Source organism: Sinocyclocheilus grahami, unplaced genomic scaffold (genome assembly GCF_001515645.1).
Source record: "Sinocyclocheilus grahami isolate Dianchi unplaced genomic scaffold, SAMN03320097.WGS_v1.1 scaffold712.1, whole genome shotgun sequence".
Classification (NCBI taxonomy): Eukaryota; Metazoa; Chordata; class Actinopteri; order Cypriniformes; family Cyprinidae; genus Sinocyclocheilus; species Sinocyclocheilus grahami.
In genome coordinates this window covers 731667-746376 of record NW_015505891.1, presented here as the reverse complement: position 1 = coordinate 746376, position 14710 = coordinate 731667, and the positions used below count along the sequence as shown (strand labels likewise).

The window sequence follows — 14710 nt, the reverse complement described above, 5'->3', positions numbered from 1 at the left end:
TATTATCTCTTGCTCCTTGCGTGAGACTAAAATAAGTTAATATATATATATATATATATATATATATATATATATTTCATATTTTCACTTTTCACCCTTAATTACGTACAATTACGTATTTATATTATTGGCATAATTAATTGGAAGAACTCTTTATACACACACACACACATATATATATATATATATATATATATATCAGATCTGTTTTTTCAGCAGCCATTACTCCAGACTTCATTTTCACACAATCCTTTAGAAATCGTTCATATACACTGATTTGGTGATCAAGAAACATTGTGTTTTTGTGGAAACCGTGATATACTACCATTAAACGTTTGGGGTAAGTATGTTTCAGATAGAAGATAGATAGAAAAGGATGTGCACAAAAATATTAAGCAGCAATTTTCAGTAGCCTACATCAAAACACTGATAATAGTAAGAACCATGATTTATAATTGAGTGTCAGTAATAATTGATAATTGAGCACTAAATCAGAATGATTTCTGAAGGATCATGTGACACTATAGACCGAATAATGGCTTATGAAAATTTAACTTTGCCATTACATTTTAAAACGTTAATATAGAAATCTGTTATTTTAAATTGTAATAATATTACATATTATAATGTTACTGTAGTTAGTAGGCTATATCATATTATGTTATCTTATACACACTGATCCTAATAGGTCAAATTCACTTTGTATACACTATAAACTTCATTTCCCAGAATGCCCTACTGTCTTCCACCCCCCAGTCCAGCCGGTGTATTTGGATACAAAGTCAGCCTTAGGAGTTGACAGCCAAGTCCATGGAATAGATCGTCTTTTCTCATAGGGAAAGGAAACAGGGGAAGAACCTATTCGATTCAGATGAACGACAGGCCGACCAACTGACCCAGCTGGGAGAACGATTACAAGAGCATCCTTCAGTGGAATTCGATGATGTGTAGCTAGAACAAATGGGAATATTTCAGCGTTATGATACGCCCATGCGACGAGCTGTGTGGATGTTGTGATGTACGGTGAACGACCCAGGCAACCACAAACATACATCAGAATTCAGAAAACCGGTTGTTTTGGCAGGAGGAACGCATGGATACTTAACCACTGATCTCTGGATTATAAAAAATATTGTTGCAGAATATAGAAAGGAATTGGGTGGATATTATTGTTGTTATTATTATTGTAAAGATGGTGGACGCATCTCTTTTTGGCTTGTATTTGGGCAACATAAACACATTATGGAGAATGTCATTGCCTAATCGCGACGACCTGGATAAAAGTAATCTTAATGCAAGCCATCCGCATCAGTCTCATTCTTCATAGAAAGGATCTCAATATCGCTGTATCGTAATAATCCAAGACCAAGCTGAAGTTTCACTTGTCATACATTTCTATTTATATAGGCTACGCAACTGATTCCAGCTTTATGAATCAACTGCTCTATGACAATAAAATGTCTACTGTTAAAATGACAATCATGGAAAATGAGGACGAAATGATCGCTTGCACATGCGTTTCATAGAAATAACACGAACCGACAGTCGATTTGGTTTATGACGTGGATTAAATTGCAAACAGTAGACGTTTAGTAGCTATTGTAACGTTTGTCGATGAAATATTAATACGCCGAATATATGCCTTTCTTGAAATGCAAATCGATAAATATGTGGCGTACGTTATGCATGACGATTAAAGCTAATGACAACCACGGCTCTGCCAGCTCTGTGTTGTGATTCTCATCTTAAAATGGACGCGCGCTTTCCTAGAACTGTCTTATAACATTCGCGATGTACCGGATTTATACAACACAAGAGTAACTCGAAGTAACTATTGTGAATGTGCAAATAATTGTGGAGGTTTTGAGATCGCGAGCTGGTGCATATCTGTGAGCCTATCAGAGCTGAATGTTTGAGGATGCCTTAAGTCTGCGCATGCATGTGTTTAAGGCTATGAATATTCATTAACATCCATTGCAACAACAACAACAACAAAAAGAGTAACATCGATGTACGTTTACACATATGAGAGTTTTACATGTATCAGACTTGGATGGATTAGAGGTTAAGACAACATTCCAGTGCAAGCTTTTTAGGTAGAACTTAACCCCAACTAGAACATGATTATGTGATGTAAGGCAGATGATCAGAAGACCCATCTACTTACTGTTTTATCTTCAGTAATATTTGTTTACTTGTGGATTCTGCTGTTAAAAAGAGAAACCAACCAAGCAGTCTCCAAGGCCTTCAATGATTCTTCTAATGGGAAAGCCCAACGCTTTATCAAGCAACCAAAAAGATACGATTCTCAAGGCTTGATGATCTGGAAATTCTCACCTAATCTCAAGGACTTTGGTTTCTCTAGGAAAAACTTGGTTCGCACTGCAAAAATCTTTTCAGTGTCATCTTCTTAGTCATATTAGAGCTGTAAGCACACATTGACTGACTAAAATGGCTCTATAAATGTTAAGACACAAACAAAGTGTGCTGTGGACAATCCAAGCTATCGGTGAGGACAGAGCAGAGGCAGCCCCGCAGAAGCTTTACTTATTGATTCCATTCCTTATCAAGAAGGCCTGCACTCAGTAGATGGGCTCTGCATGGATATTGTGCGCAAGTTGACAGAGGGCCTCCTCCAGCTTTTGAGACCACATCGCTGACCTGAATACTCAGTGATGGACCCATATATGAGACAGAGTGGAGCTGGAGCTGGAGGCAGTGCTGCCCCGCTACCTTGCACCAGCAGGGAAGGTTCCTGTGGACCCCCAGTTCCCCCTGCCCTCCCAGCAAATGCAAACTCAATACCCTGTCTGACACAGAACAACAGCAGCCAGAACTCCTCTACATTTTCCTCTTCAGTGGGCTCCCCAGATTCCCATCTTTCTCATCATCATGAAGGCAGTAACATGTACTGGATGGCTGTCTTTGATTATGAGGCCACAGCAGATGAGGAGCTGACCTTGCGACGTGGCGACCTACTGGAGGTGCTCTCCAAGGACTCTAAAGTGTCTGGAGATGAGGGTTGGTGGACTGGCAAGATCCAGGACAAAGTGGGCATATTCCCTAGTAATTATGTGACCCGACGGGACACCAGCTATCCAGCGTTGCCTCCGGGAGGTCTGGTCGGTGGGGAGTCACCACTGGAGATTGATTTCTCAGAGCTGTACTTGGAGGAGGTGATTGGTGCTGGAGGCTTTGGAAAGGTGTACAAGGGTGCGTGGCGAGGGGAGGAAGTAGCTGTTAAAGCAGCTCGTCAGGACCCAGATGAGGACATCAGTGCTACGGCAGAGAATGTGAGGCAGGAGGCCAGACTCTTCTGGATGCTCCGACACCGCAACATCATCGCTCTTCGAGGTGTTTGCCTGCGGGAGCCAAATCTTTGCCTGGTTATGGAATATGCCCGTGGCGGGGCACTTAACCGGGCACTTGCTGGGAAGAAGGTTCCTCCTCGGGTACTGGTAAATTGGGCAGTGCAGGTTGCGACGGGAATGGACTACTTGCACAACCAGACCTTTGTGCCAATCATCCATCGAGACCTCAAATCCAACAACAGTGAGTCACATTTCTTTATTGTTCACAGCAAAAATTTTACCTTCATGGGTACAGGAACTTGTCACTGGGTCAGTTCCCTTAAACCGACAACTTTGCACCTTATGTGTGCCTGAAAGGTTGATATGAATACATTTGAGTAGAAATATGTACCCTTAAGGTACTAATGTGAACCTCTGAGGGCACAGCCCCAGTAACAAGCTGTTGTACCTCTAAAGGTACAATATTTGCACATTTTTTTCTCAGAGTGTTCTGATGCATTCAATACCAACACATATTCATAAGCAGCAACATATTGATTAAGGGTAAATGCCTTTGGGACACTTCTGGCATGTCAGATACTGTACAGTCCCAACAGAAATGCAGTGCATCAAATATATAATTTTATCCTCAAATTTGCAATGGGAATTATGGGTTAGGCACAGGTGGGGTGACTATAGTGATAGAACAAAAGGAATAGATGTTGTGTGTGGACTTGGAAACATTGTTTTTTGCTCATAGCCTCTTGTTGTTGCATTGCTTCCTCTTCTTAAGGAGAGCTGCTCTGCTCTGGAAAACGCTAGGCTATTTTTGGTCCTTTGTGCTATTTGCTGCTAAGAGCAGTTGGAGTTGTTGTGGGCAGAAAGAAGGGAGTAGCTGAATGGATGAGTATGGATGCACTTGGGAAAAGGAACACTGCACACTGGATACTAAGGGTTCGGCTTTTGCAGTTTTTGCAGTAGCAGAGCTTGACAGACACTCAAGGGAAGATTTAGCAAAGTCTGCTAATCCCTGTCCTTGTCAAATCCATGAAAACAGTCATCCCAGTGCTGCTCCTTCTCCCAGAGATGGGACGCATGTTTATCATGCCCCTGTAGACACAGGAGGGGTGAAAGCATTAGCTGTCAGAGTTTAGAGTTTCACTGCTTCTCATTATCCAGGGGCTCTGAGCTCAGGTATCCTCTTCAAACTGTAGGCGTACTTGGAGATTGGCACAGCTGCCGTGGCAACAGAGGCGGATTCCAAGCCCTCCAGCCTCTTCCCAGCTCCCCTCTATTGCACCCTAGACATCCCCCTCCCCCACAGTACAGTCCCCGCTCTACAATACACTACAGTGGGATTGTGTGTATGGCATAGTAACCCTTTTAGTGCACCAATAATTGCATTCCTTTAATAGCGTCAGCATTTGTCACAAAATGGATCTCTGGTCTTTACATTAGTAGTAGGTCTACACTGAAGTAGACCCTCAGAATTGGTGTAAATCAATGGGTATTTGTAAATGTATCACATTAGAACAATGACAGAAGGAGTCAGGGACAAACACTTTTACATTAGCATACCAAAATTACTGTAATAGCTGCCTCTCCCTCATGTTGCCTGGGGGGATAATTTGAACATACTTGGTTTGCTGGTTGTCAGTGCATCTGAATAACTAGGATAATCTGATTACTGTGACCTCCATTAAAGTGATGTCACTCTGTGTGTGTGAGTTGATAGGCTGAAGTCTGTGGTCAGTCCATGTTGTTAACTGAGCTCACACTGGACTTAAATTACCGTTATCAAAAATGGCCCACACGCTGGCAAAAACAAAAGAGAAATGGGGATCAACTGGAAGGGTGACTCAGCTGAGAGTAACGCTAAACCCCTGATCACCTTCCCCTGACACACTCCTCAGGCAGTGGTTAACTGGAACACAGTAATGGCTGATGGCTGATGGCTAATGGCTAACGCACACTGTCTGGTGCTATCAAATTGTTGTGGAACACGACGTTAAGTACTTGCTTTCAACTTAATGAAGCCAATTTATTTATCTACTCTCAACTTAAATATTAGGTTTATATATAAACTATGTACATACTGATGGTAAAGGCTGTGACAGACTGATATATTAGTCAGACACATTAATCAGATGATATTTGACAATTCTGAGATTATCTACATCAGTCAATAGCTGTTTTTTTGCCTAATATTAATATTATATTATTCGAAAAAAATGTATTACATTTATTCAGCAAGAATGCCTTTAATTGATCAAAAGTGACAGTGAAGACTTTTACATTGTTACAAAAAAATCTATTTAATATAAATGCTGTTCTTTTGAACTTCCTATTAATCGAGAAATTTGAACAGTGTCACATGATCATCAAATAAAGATCATGTGACACTGAAGACTGGAATAATGGCTGCTGAAAAATCTGCCTTGCCATCACAGGAATAAATTCCATTTTAATATATATTAACATTTTTGAAATATAATGAAAACAGTTATTTTAAATTATCATATTTAACAATATTAATAGTTTTACTATATCTTTGTTCAAATAATTGTAATATATATCAGCTATATGGGCATTATATCAGCCAGTGACCTCTATTCTGTCTATGACAATGTCAGTATCATTGTTAGCCATTAGAAAAAAGCGCATATAGATTGACTACTAATTAGGTTACTAGTAGCTAGTTAAAGGGGTCATCGGATGCAAAATTCACTTTACAAGGTGTTTGAACATAAATGTGTGTTGGAAGTGTGTGCACACATCCATCCTTTAAAGATAAAAATCCACCCATTGTTTTTTCTTTTTAAATTTTAAAATCCCCTTTCTCAAATCAGGCTGTTCTGAGATTCCTGTCAGAATGATGTAATTCTACACAGGCCCCTCCCACGATAGTTGATTGACACTGTGTCTTACCTTAGTGAGCTGTCATCAGTCCGCCAATGTGTCGACTCCAGTGCAGGGGAAGACAAGAAAGTCTCAGATTAAGCGATTGAGGTGTTTTGTTGTTGGATGTAATAATTAACATAGCAGTCGTCATTTACTCCCGACATCTGAGCCACTGAAGACGCAGAGAATTAACGTTACTTTAGTTTTGAAGAGAATGCGCCAATCCCGATCTGCCTAAATGCGTCTATGTTCACACGAATCATTCGTGATCCAGCTTCATCAACAGAAGAAGTGAGTATAAGGGTTTTTAATGAATCTTTGCAAATCGCCTTTCCTAATAACATGCTAGTTAGCCAGTTTCGCAGCTGAAGTTTACGGTCTGCTCCTCACCCCATGGAAGAGAGGGGCGGGGTGAGTAGAGCTCATTAGCATTTAAAGCCATCATACCATATTACCATGTGAATTGCCTGTAAAGGTGTAAAATTAGACTTATCAAATAGTGTTTTATCAGCAGGTGTAGAGAAAATGAATTATGGAGAGAGCAGGAGAGAGGCTGGGAACACAGCAGAATAGCAACAATTACCCCTTTATCGCATACCCAAAACGGAGATGGCTTGACAATGACAGGAGTCAGTCACCTGACTGGGGGAGGGTGGATATGAGAAAATGAGCGTCTGGACCAAGAGAGTTCAGATGGATACAGGGGACAGGGGAAAATACTAAAGGATGTGTATATATGTATGGCTACGTGTGTATGTCCTGGAAAAGCCCCAGGGTCTGAACTAGAGCCCTGCAGTTCAGCCCGACGGGCTCCGACTTTTTTACGTCCCTCTGGCTGGGCTTAGGGGCAAATTTCCCGTCATAGTTCAGACGCAGGCCGGGCCTCGGGCCTGTTTTAGGCTTCTCCTTATTTTTATATTTTAGACAGCCATCAATTAGGCTAGTGATGAAAAAATTGCTTCGCTGGTGGAAACAAGACGAGACCGTGTTACCGCGACTGTCAAGAGCGGCTTGACGGTGTTTAGTGTCCCGCAGCAGCAGTATGTATGGTGCGTGCCATCAGCGCAGCTAAACAGTTCTGCGTTCAAATGCAAGAAATGCTTACCTGGCAGGGGAGACACCATGATCAAGAAGGTGGTTCACCCAGGGTCCTTAACGTCTGTTCTGGTTTAGAGTATTAAACAGAACAACTCTTTGGTGCGAAGGAATACAGTTCGTTTTGAGCTCCTTGAAGGATTGGAGATGGATCGCCTGAATTTCAGCAGGAAAATCTTACAGACTGTACTTGGATTCCAACCCTTACAACTGGATTTTATCTTTGCTCTGCCTGGTAGGAAAGTTTTTGAAGTTGTTTTCACCACATTTTCTGCTTATGAGCTTTGTGTGGAAAGATTCAATTCTAAGAAAATGGCGACTCCCTGTCTTCAGAAAATGCAGTTGACTCCTTTGTCTGAAAGAGATGTTAGAACTGTGACTGTTCTGATATATTCTGAAAGGGTCCAAGTAGAAGATACTGCTATTTGGCTGTCTATGCATTGCACTGTTTTGAATACTTCTTTGATGAGAGATGAGGATGGAATAAAAACTGGAGCATCTAAGTTTCAAGTGCGTCTTCCCTCATTAATCCAATTAGGCCCAATTAGGGGCTATGTTTTCTATAATGGACAACCAAAAGAATGCAGAAAATGTGGCTCCTTAGATCACATAGCTGCCAACTGTGAACTGGAAATTTGTAGACATTGTAAAAGCAAAGAACATGGCTCCAAAGATTGTCAGTTACCAAAGAAATGCAATCTTTGTGGAGCAGAAAGCCACAGGTTTCGTGATTGTCCCCATGCCTACTCTAATATGGTCAGGTGATAATAAGAATAAGTCATCTGGGGTAGTCATTCTCTTTAGAGGTTGGTATTTTGAGATTCAACAAGTTCAGGAAGTTGTTAGTGGGAGACTTTTGTATGTGGACGTGAAATTAAATGGTATAGCTTTTCGTATAATTAACGTATATTGCCCTCCAGATTTACAAGAGCGGAAGGAAATTTTGAAAGAAATAGCTTCAATATTAATTTGTGGACGGGAAGTAATTATGGGAGGCGATTTTAATTGTATAATAGCTAAAGAAGATCGGAAATCAATAACAACAATAAAACTTGATTCTAGTTCAATAGATCTTATGAATATTATTAAGGACTTTAAACTTACAGATACCTTTAGATTGCAGAACCCTAATATTCCAGGGTTTACTTGGTCTAATGGTACCTCCTTTTCTCGTATTGATTTCGTATTTTCCTCACCTACAATTGAGGTAAAGGAATCTTCCTTGAAACCGGTGTTTTTTTCCGATCATGCTAAAGTAGATTGTGTAGTAAAGATAAATGGAAGTAGTACGAGAGGACTTGGATTAAGGAAATTAAATATAAACTTGTTAAAAGATCCTAAACTAGTATCAAAATTAAGAGGAAAACTTAATCAGTGGAAATCTTTGCAAGAATTGTACAGTTCTGTGGGAGATTGGTGGGAAGATCTCAAAACTAGAATAAGGAGGTTTTTTATACAGGAAAGTAAGAAAGCTACGTCGAAAAGTAATTTCCATCTTAAAAAGTGTCAGAGAGATTTGCAAATCTTATATTCCATGTCTCATTTTGGATTTGATGTAGTCGTGGATATGGCAAAACTTAAGAGAGAAATGGCTAAAATAATGGCTTATAAAAGTAAGAGCTACATTATAAGGAGTAGAGTTCAGCATATGGAATCGAATAAAAAATGCACCAGATATTTTTTTAGGAAAATTCTTGGTGCCCCAAGTTTGGACTCTTTAAAAATCCAAGATGACCAAATAATAACAGGAACCCATAATATAGTATCCCATGTTCACTCGTTTTATGAGAACTTGTATAGATCTAAAAATATAGAAGAAGGGGACATGATGACCTTTCTCTCTGAGGTTGGAAATAATATTCGAGGAGATTTTAGAATGGAGGAGATTAACCTCTGCGTAGACGACTTAACTAAAGCAGTAAAGAGCATGAGTAATAATAAATGCCCAGGAGCGGATGGTCTACCCAAGGAATTTTATATAACCTTTTGGGAAGATTTAAAAGATCAATTGCTAATGATGTTCATGGAGAGTCTACGCATAGGAAAACTCCCATCTTCTTTAAGAGAAGGAGTCATCTCATTGATGTTTAAAAAAGGAGACAAACAAGATCTGAAAAATTGGCGTCCCTTGACTTTGTTAGGGGTAGATGCTAAAATATTGTCTAAAGCTCTTTTCCTTAAGTTTCAGCCTATTATGCCTAAGCTTATTGGTAGCGATCAAACATGTGGTATTAAGGGGCGCTCCTTACAAGATAATCTGGCATTAGCCAGAGATAGTTATTTGTTTGCACATGACCGTAAACTGTCTTTGGCGATTTTAGGACTAGATCTCGAAAAAGCCTTTGACAGTATAGATCATTGCTATTTATATAGACTATGTGAGCATTTAGGTTTTGGACCCTCTATATGCTCATGGATTAAGCTCCTTTATACAGACTGCCAAAGTAAGGTATTGGTAAATAACCATTTGTCAGACTCGTTTGAGATTCGCTCGGGCGTACGACAAGGTTGTAGCTTGTCCCCACTGCTATTTATTTTAGCAGTGGAGCCATTAGCTTGCGCGCTCAGGCAAAACCCAGAAATTAAAGGGTTTCCGATTCCGGGTAGCTTAGGTAGAGAGGCTAAGGTCTCACTTTATATGGATGATCTTACCCTCTTTCTTATTGATAATAATTCTATTAAGAAAACTTTGCAAATCTGTGAAAAGTTTACTCTAGCTACCGGTGCGAAAATTAATAGAAAAAAGACTGAAATTCTGTATTCCTTTTGGAAAGAACCTAAATTAAAATTAGGCTTTAAAGATCAGGTAGAATTTATTAAGATTTTAGGGCTTTCGATTGGTAATAATATGGAGAAAATAAATTGGGATCAGAGACTAGATGAAATTAAATGGAAAGTAAAACAGTGGGAGGATCGAGACCTTACTTTGAGAGGGAAAGTGCTAGTAATAAATGACGAAATTTTGGCTTCCCTTACCTTCCTAGCTGTATAAAATCAGTTAAAAAAGTCTTGTTCGGTTTCCTTTGGGGTTCCAAACATGAAAGAATGAGAAGAGAAATATTGTATAAACCAGTAGCTATGGGTGGGCTAGCAGTTCCAGAAATAAGCATTAAATTGGAATCAATGTTTTTGACTCCTATTCTGAAAGCTTGACTAAGTGAGAATCAAGAAATCTTGTGGCATTGTTTTGCTAAACTTTGGATAGGCCAACAGGTAGCCAATGCTTGGAAGATTAGATGTCCACAAAATAAACCTCATGCTGAATTTAGACCAAATATATACGAAAGGGTGATATCTTTCTTAAGAAAAGTTAAAGTGTCAGATATCCCGATAGAGAAAGTTAATAGAGCGATGGTGCAAAATATGTTATACCCAGAATTACAGAGGATATCTCCAGTGGGAAAACTTTTTGAGTCTGATTGTATTCAAGTATGGAAGAATGTAAGCAATGTGTTCTTATTTAATGTACATAAAGACATTGCTTGGCAAGTAGTGCATCAAAGTCTACCTACTCGAGTGTTTTTAGAAAAAAGGAATTGTTCAAAGAGTTCACAATGCCCAAAATCTAAATGTGGAGAAGATGAGTCCATCAGCCATCTTTTTTGGTCTTGTAAATATGCTAAGGAGGTATGGTTTTCTGTACGAGAATGGTTAACTGAATTATATAGATTCCCAAGTGAAATGGATGTTCTGTATGGAGAACTGAACAATATAGACCCTGAGGAATGGATTAGATGGTGGACAGTTATCAATGTCATCAAAGAAGGGATATGGAAAGCAAGAAATATTTCTTGCTTTAAAAGATATGATATACCAGCAGGAACAGTGATTAACTCAAGCCTTGTTTCAATCAGAGACTATGTGCTACGAGATAGAAACACTTTATCTTTGATGGAAACACTTAAGAAATGGAAATGTTCAAGTCCTTCCCCAATTTTTGAACATTTTGAATGATATGTATGGGAAGAGAGTTCCCTTTTATTGCCCTTTTGAGTGATGTTATAACTATGTATTGAATTGAATGATAAATAAATGTTTTTAAAGGGAAAAATTTTTTTTTGCAAGAAATAGGCTTAAGCAGGGTGCAAACTACGGGGGAGCTCGGCTCCCCTTAATCAGACATGGGCTCCACTGAAAACGTGATTTGTGAAATTTTGGGGGGGTCTCAAAAAATATTGACAATGTATTATTTAACTTTAACCGTTGTTCATGTGAACTCAAAGACAGCCTGATGCTTTGTATATAGACTATTTGTGGGTGGCTGTTTGTTGTTTCACCTATCAATTCGGGTCGATAAAGTATAATAGGGTAAATCCTGTATAGTGATTTATCCTATATAGTGCTTGCATAAAGCAAGTAGTGCATACACTTGTAGCTGTTATGTATCTTTGTAAGACATTGTAAGCCCTCTTTTGAGGCACGCGCAAGCGCACGAACCCCTCCCCCCCTAAAAAAATTTAAAACAAGTGGGCTCCCCCACTTGCGCACGAACCCCCCCCCTATAAAAAACAAATCAAGTGGGCTCCCCCAAAGTCCACTGTATAGTTCCAACACTGGGCTTAAGCTTGCCGCAAAGCACCGGCAAAAGTAATTACCATAAATGTGACAGGGGGAAATAGTAAGGAGATATTAGAGTTATTTACTAATAAACTTAGTGTTTTCTGAGTCCGTGTCGCAAGGATGAATTTGCCGATCCTGACTCGCCATCTCCTCATTAGACACGCCTTTAGAGAGAAGTGCATCTTTACGGATTATGATTATAATGAAAGAGTATTTGTTTTTGATTTGTTTCATTCCGTTAAGTAGTAATTGAAAGCTTTCTATAGATATATTTATCATGTCTGTGAGGCATGTATTCGCTGAGTTTTGGTTCATTTTTGTGAAGCGCTCCTGTTCAAGACGAGACGGCAGAAAGCACATCATGTTTGTTTTCTTTATTTTATAAAAGCACAACGTTTTGATGATATTGTGAGTGCACACAAATAAAAGTAGACCCTTTACAGTTACAAATGATGTATTACTCTTACCTTTATGAGCAAAAATGACGGCGTATCCACTGAAAAAAATGCAAGTGATCGCGCTGGCGCCTCCATGTCCTGCAAAGCGCACTTTAGCTTCCACTCTCCACACAAACTATTGGATACAGCGCACATTTTTCTAGGTTTAACGTTTAAACATTGTTATATGCTTGAACTTTTTTATATCTATAGATTTTATTTTAGGCAAGTCGTGATGATTTGAGAAGGCTAAATTGACCAAACATAGGCTCACTGTCTGCCGCTGGCCGCTTGGTCGTTATTTTAAAAAAACTAAAACATATATTTAATGAACAAAAAACGCTCCAAACGTTTTTTTTTATTAACTTGATAAAGAAAAGAAACTAAATATTCACTTTGCTATTACATACAAAACTGAACTATTTTAATAGCTGAAACAGTAGTATAAGCTGTTTTGGGAGAAGGGGGAAAAAAGACGCACTCGGGCCGGTAATTCTGATAAGCTGTCGGACACGGACCGGGCTAGGGCCTGAGCGTCTCGGGCCAGGGCCAGGCTAGGGCCTAAATTTGAGGCCCATGCAGGGCTCTAGTCTGAACTCACACAGGGGTAGAAAAGGGCAGTGGTAGGTTATAAGCACCGGGGTCAGCGGGGTACAGGACAGAGTGACTCATTTGTCACAAATGACAGATGAATTGCTGTAGTTATATGTCTTTATTTTAAGTAGCTCAATTTGTAGACCATGGTACTATGGCAATGTCATAGGTTCAATTCCTAGAGAACACTCATAAAAAATACACATTGAATGCCTTTTAAGTCACTTTGGAACATCTGTAAAATGCATATATGCACTTGCACATGACATTACATCACAAACTATGTACTTATCTAACTGTGCATTTTAACGTGTTACAATGTTTCTGTTTTTACTACCTCTTTTACACAGACTCTGTATAAAACTTTTCAAAAGATGCCTGACAGTTTCACAAAGCCACTCTCCTGCCTTTTACGACAACACCCTGCATTCATGTAATGTGCAAATTTCACCCACAATTTTAGGTGTTCTATTAATAAGTAATAGGATGCATTCCTTTCCCACCGATTAGAATGAGTCAGACGGGGATGGTGGTCCAAGTGGGGCCATGGACTTTTTTGCATTGTCTGCACTCTGGTTAGTGACCATGAGTCATTTGTCCAGCCTTTTATGTGTTAACCATTATGAACCAATACCATTTTTAGAGGCTGAGTTTGAGAAGCGCTACCTGTATCCTAAGCCATCATTTTCAAGTATAGTACAGCGGGACTGATCATTTGAGGGTAGTATGTTACTTTTTAAAAATGATTTTTTTTTATGTAGTACAAAGTATTGGCTAAGAGCTCTTATTTTAGTGCCCTTGGGTAATCAGGCTGCTGTCAACAAAAGAGAAGCTTTAAGGGCTCCCTGCAGTTTTCCGCCAAAATAAAAGCTTGCATGTTTAAGGTTTGAAAATGAAGAATTCAAGATAGTTACAGCTGTATTGTAAACAATAATAATAATAATTATTATTATTAGATTTTTCATAAAGGCACAATATGTAAGATTGTTTTATTAAAATATCCAAAAAGCACTAGAACAGTGTTATATATTTTGCTGACTTGTGTACTTACATTATCCCAAATGTTTCGAAGAATGTTTAAATCCAGAGAAATAAGCAATTTCAACTAGTGACACGGAGCGTGTCCATAGTGTCATTGTGTCGCCTGCCAATGACGTCATAACCACTCGATTTCCGGTTTTGTTTTGTAAAAAACATGGAAACACCAAAGACGCTTTAATATGTGTGCACAGAGTAGCATTATAACAGAACTTTCAAATGTATCTAGAATGATAAAACAGCGCTGCTTTACCCCACATACACACGACCGGAAGGAGCGGAAGCGGTCGACTGTGGCATAATAAAAGCTCCGCTGCTTTCGAGCCGTGTGTCACGCTCGTTCAGCGGCCTTGTTTCACTTCGATGGCTTTCAGCCTCACCATGCTTCATTCTACTATGTTAATAAATCATTAACTCATCCATGAACATGATTTCTGCCGGAGTCCCGTCGGATTGCTTCGGCTGTGGGGATGAAGACCACAACTCCCGTGATTCCACACTCAGTCACGGAGTCATCAAACTACGCCTTTGTTTCTTTGTTTATTTTGAATACGCGCCCTCTAGCGGCGAAAATTACATATTTTGCCTTTAAGTACTACATTTTTATTATACTGTGAAATATTACAACAGTAATCTTGTTTTGTTAATATTATTATTAACAATAGTATCATTAATAACATATTCATTTTTATTAATAATCTTTTTTTAGTAATAATAATAATAATCCCAATAAAATAATAATAATGTATATTTTTTCTAGCGTGTTTATATGTAATCACCAAATTTTGACAAATT

General features: G+C 39.1%; 1 protein-coding gene across 1 annotated transcript in view; it reads left to right on the top strand.

Annotated features, from left to right (window-relative positions):
* Window positions 1-770: 770 nt before the first annotated feature.
* Window positions 771-14710, top strand: part of LOC107560156 (mitogen-activated protein kinase kinase kinase 10-like) — a 70736-nt gene continuing 56796 nt past the window's right edge. Inside the window, exon 1 of the mRNA XM_016244248.1 lies at window positions 771-3552. Coding sequence (XP_016099734.1) covers window positions 2676-3552 — 877 coding nt within the window. The 5' untranslated portion in view covers window positions 771-2675. The remainder of the gene's footprint in view (window positions 3553-14710) is intronic.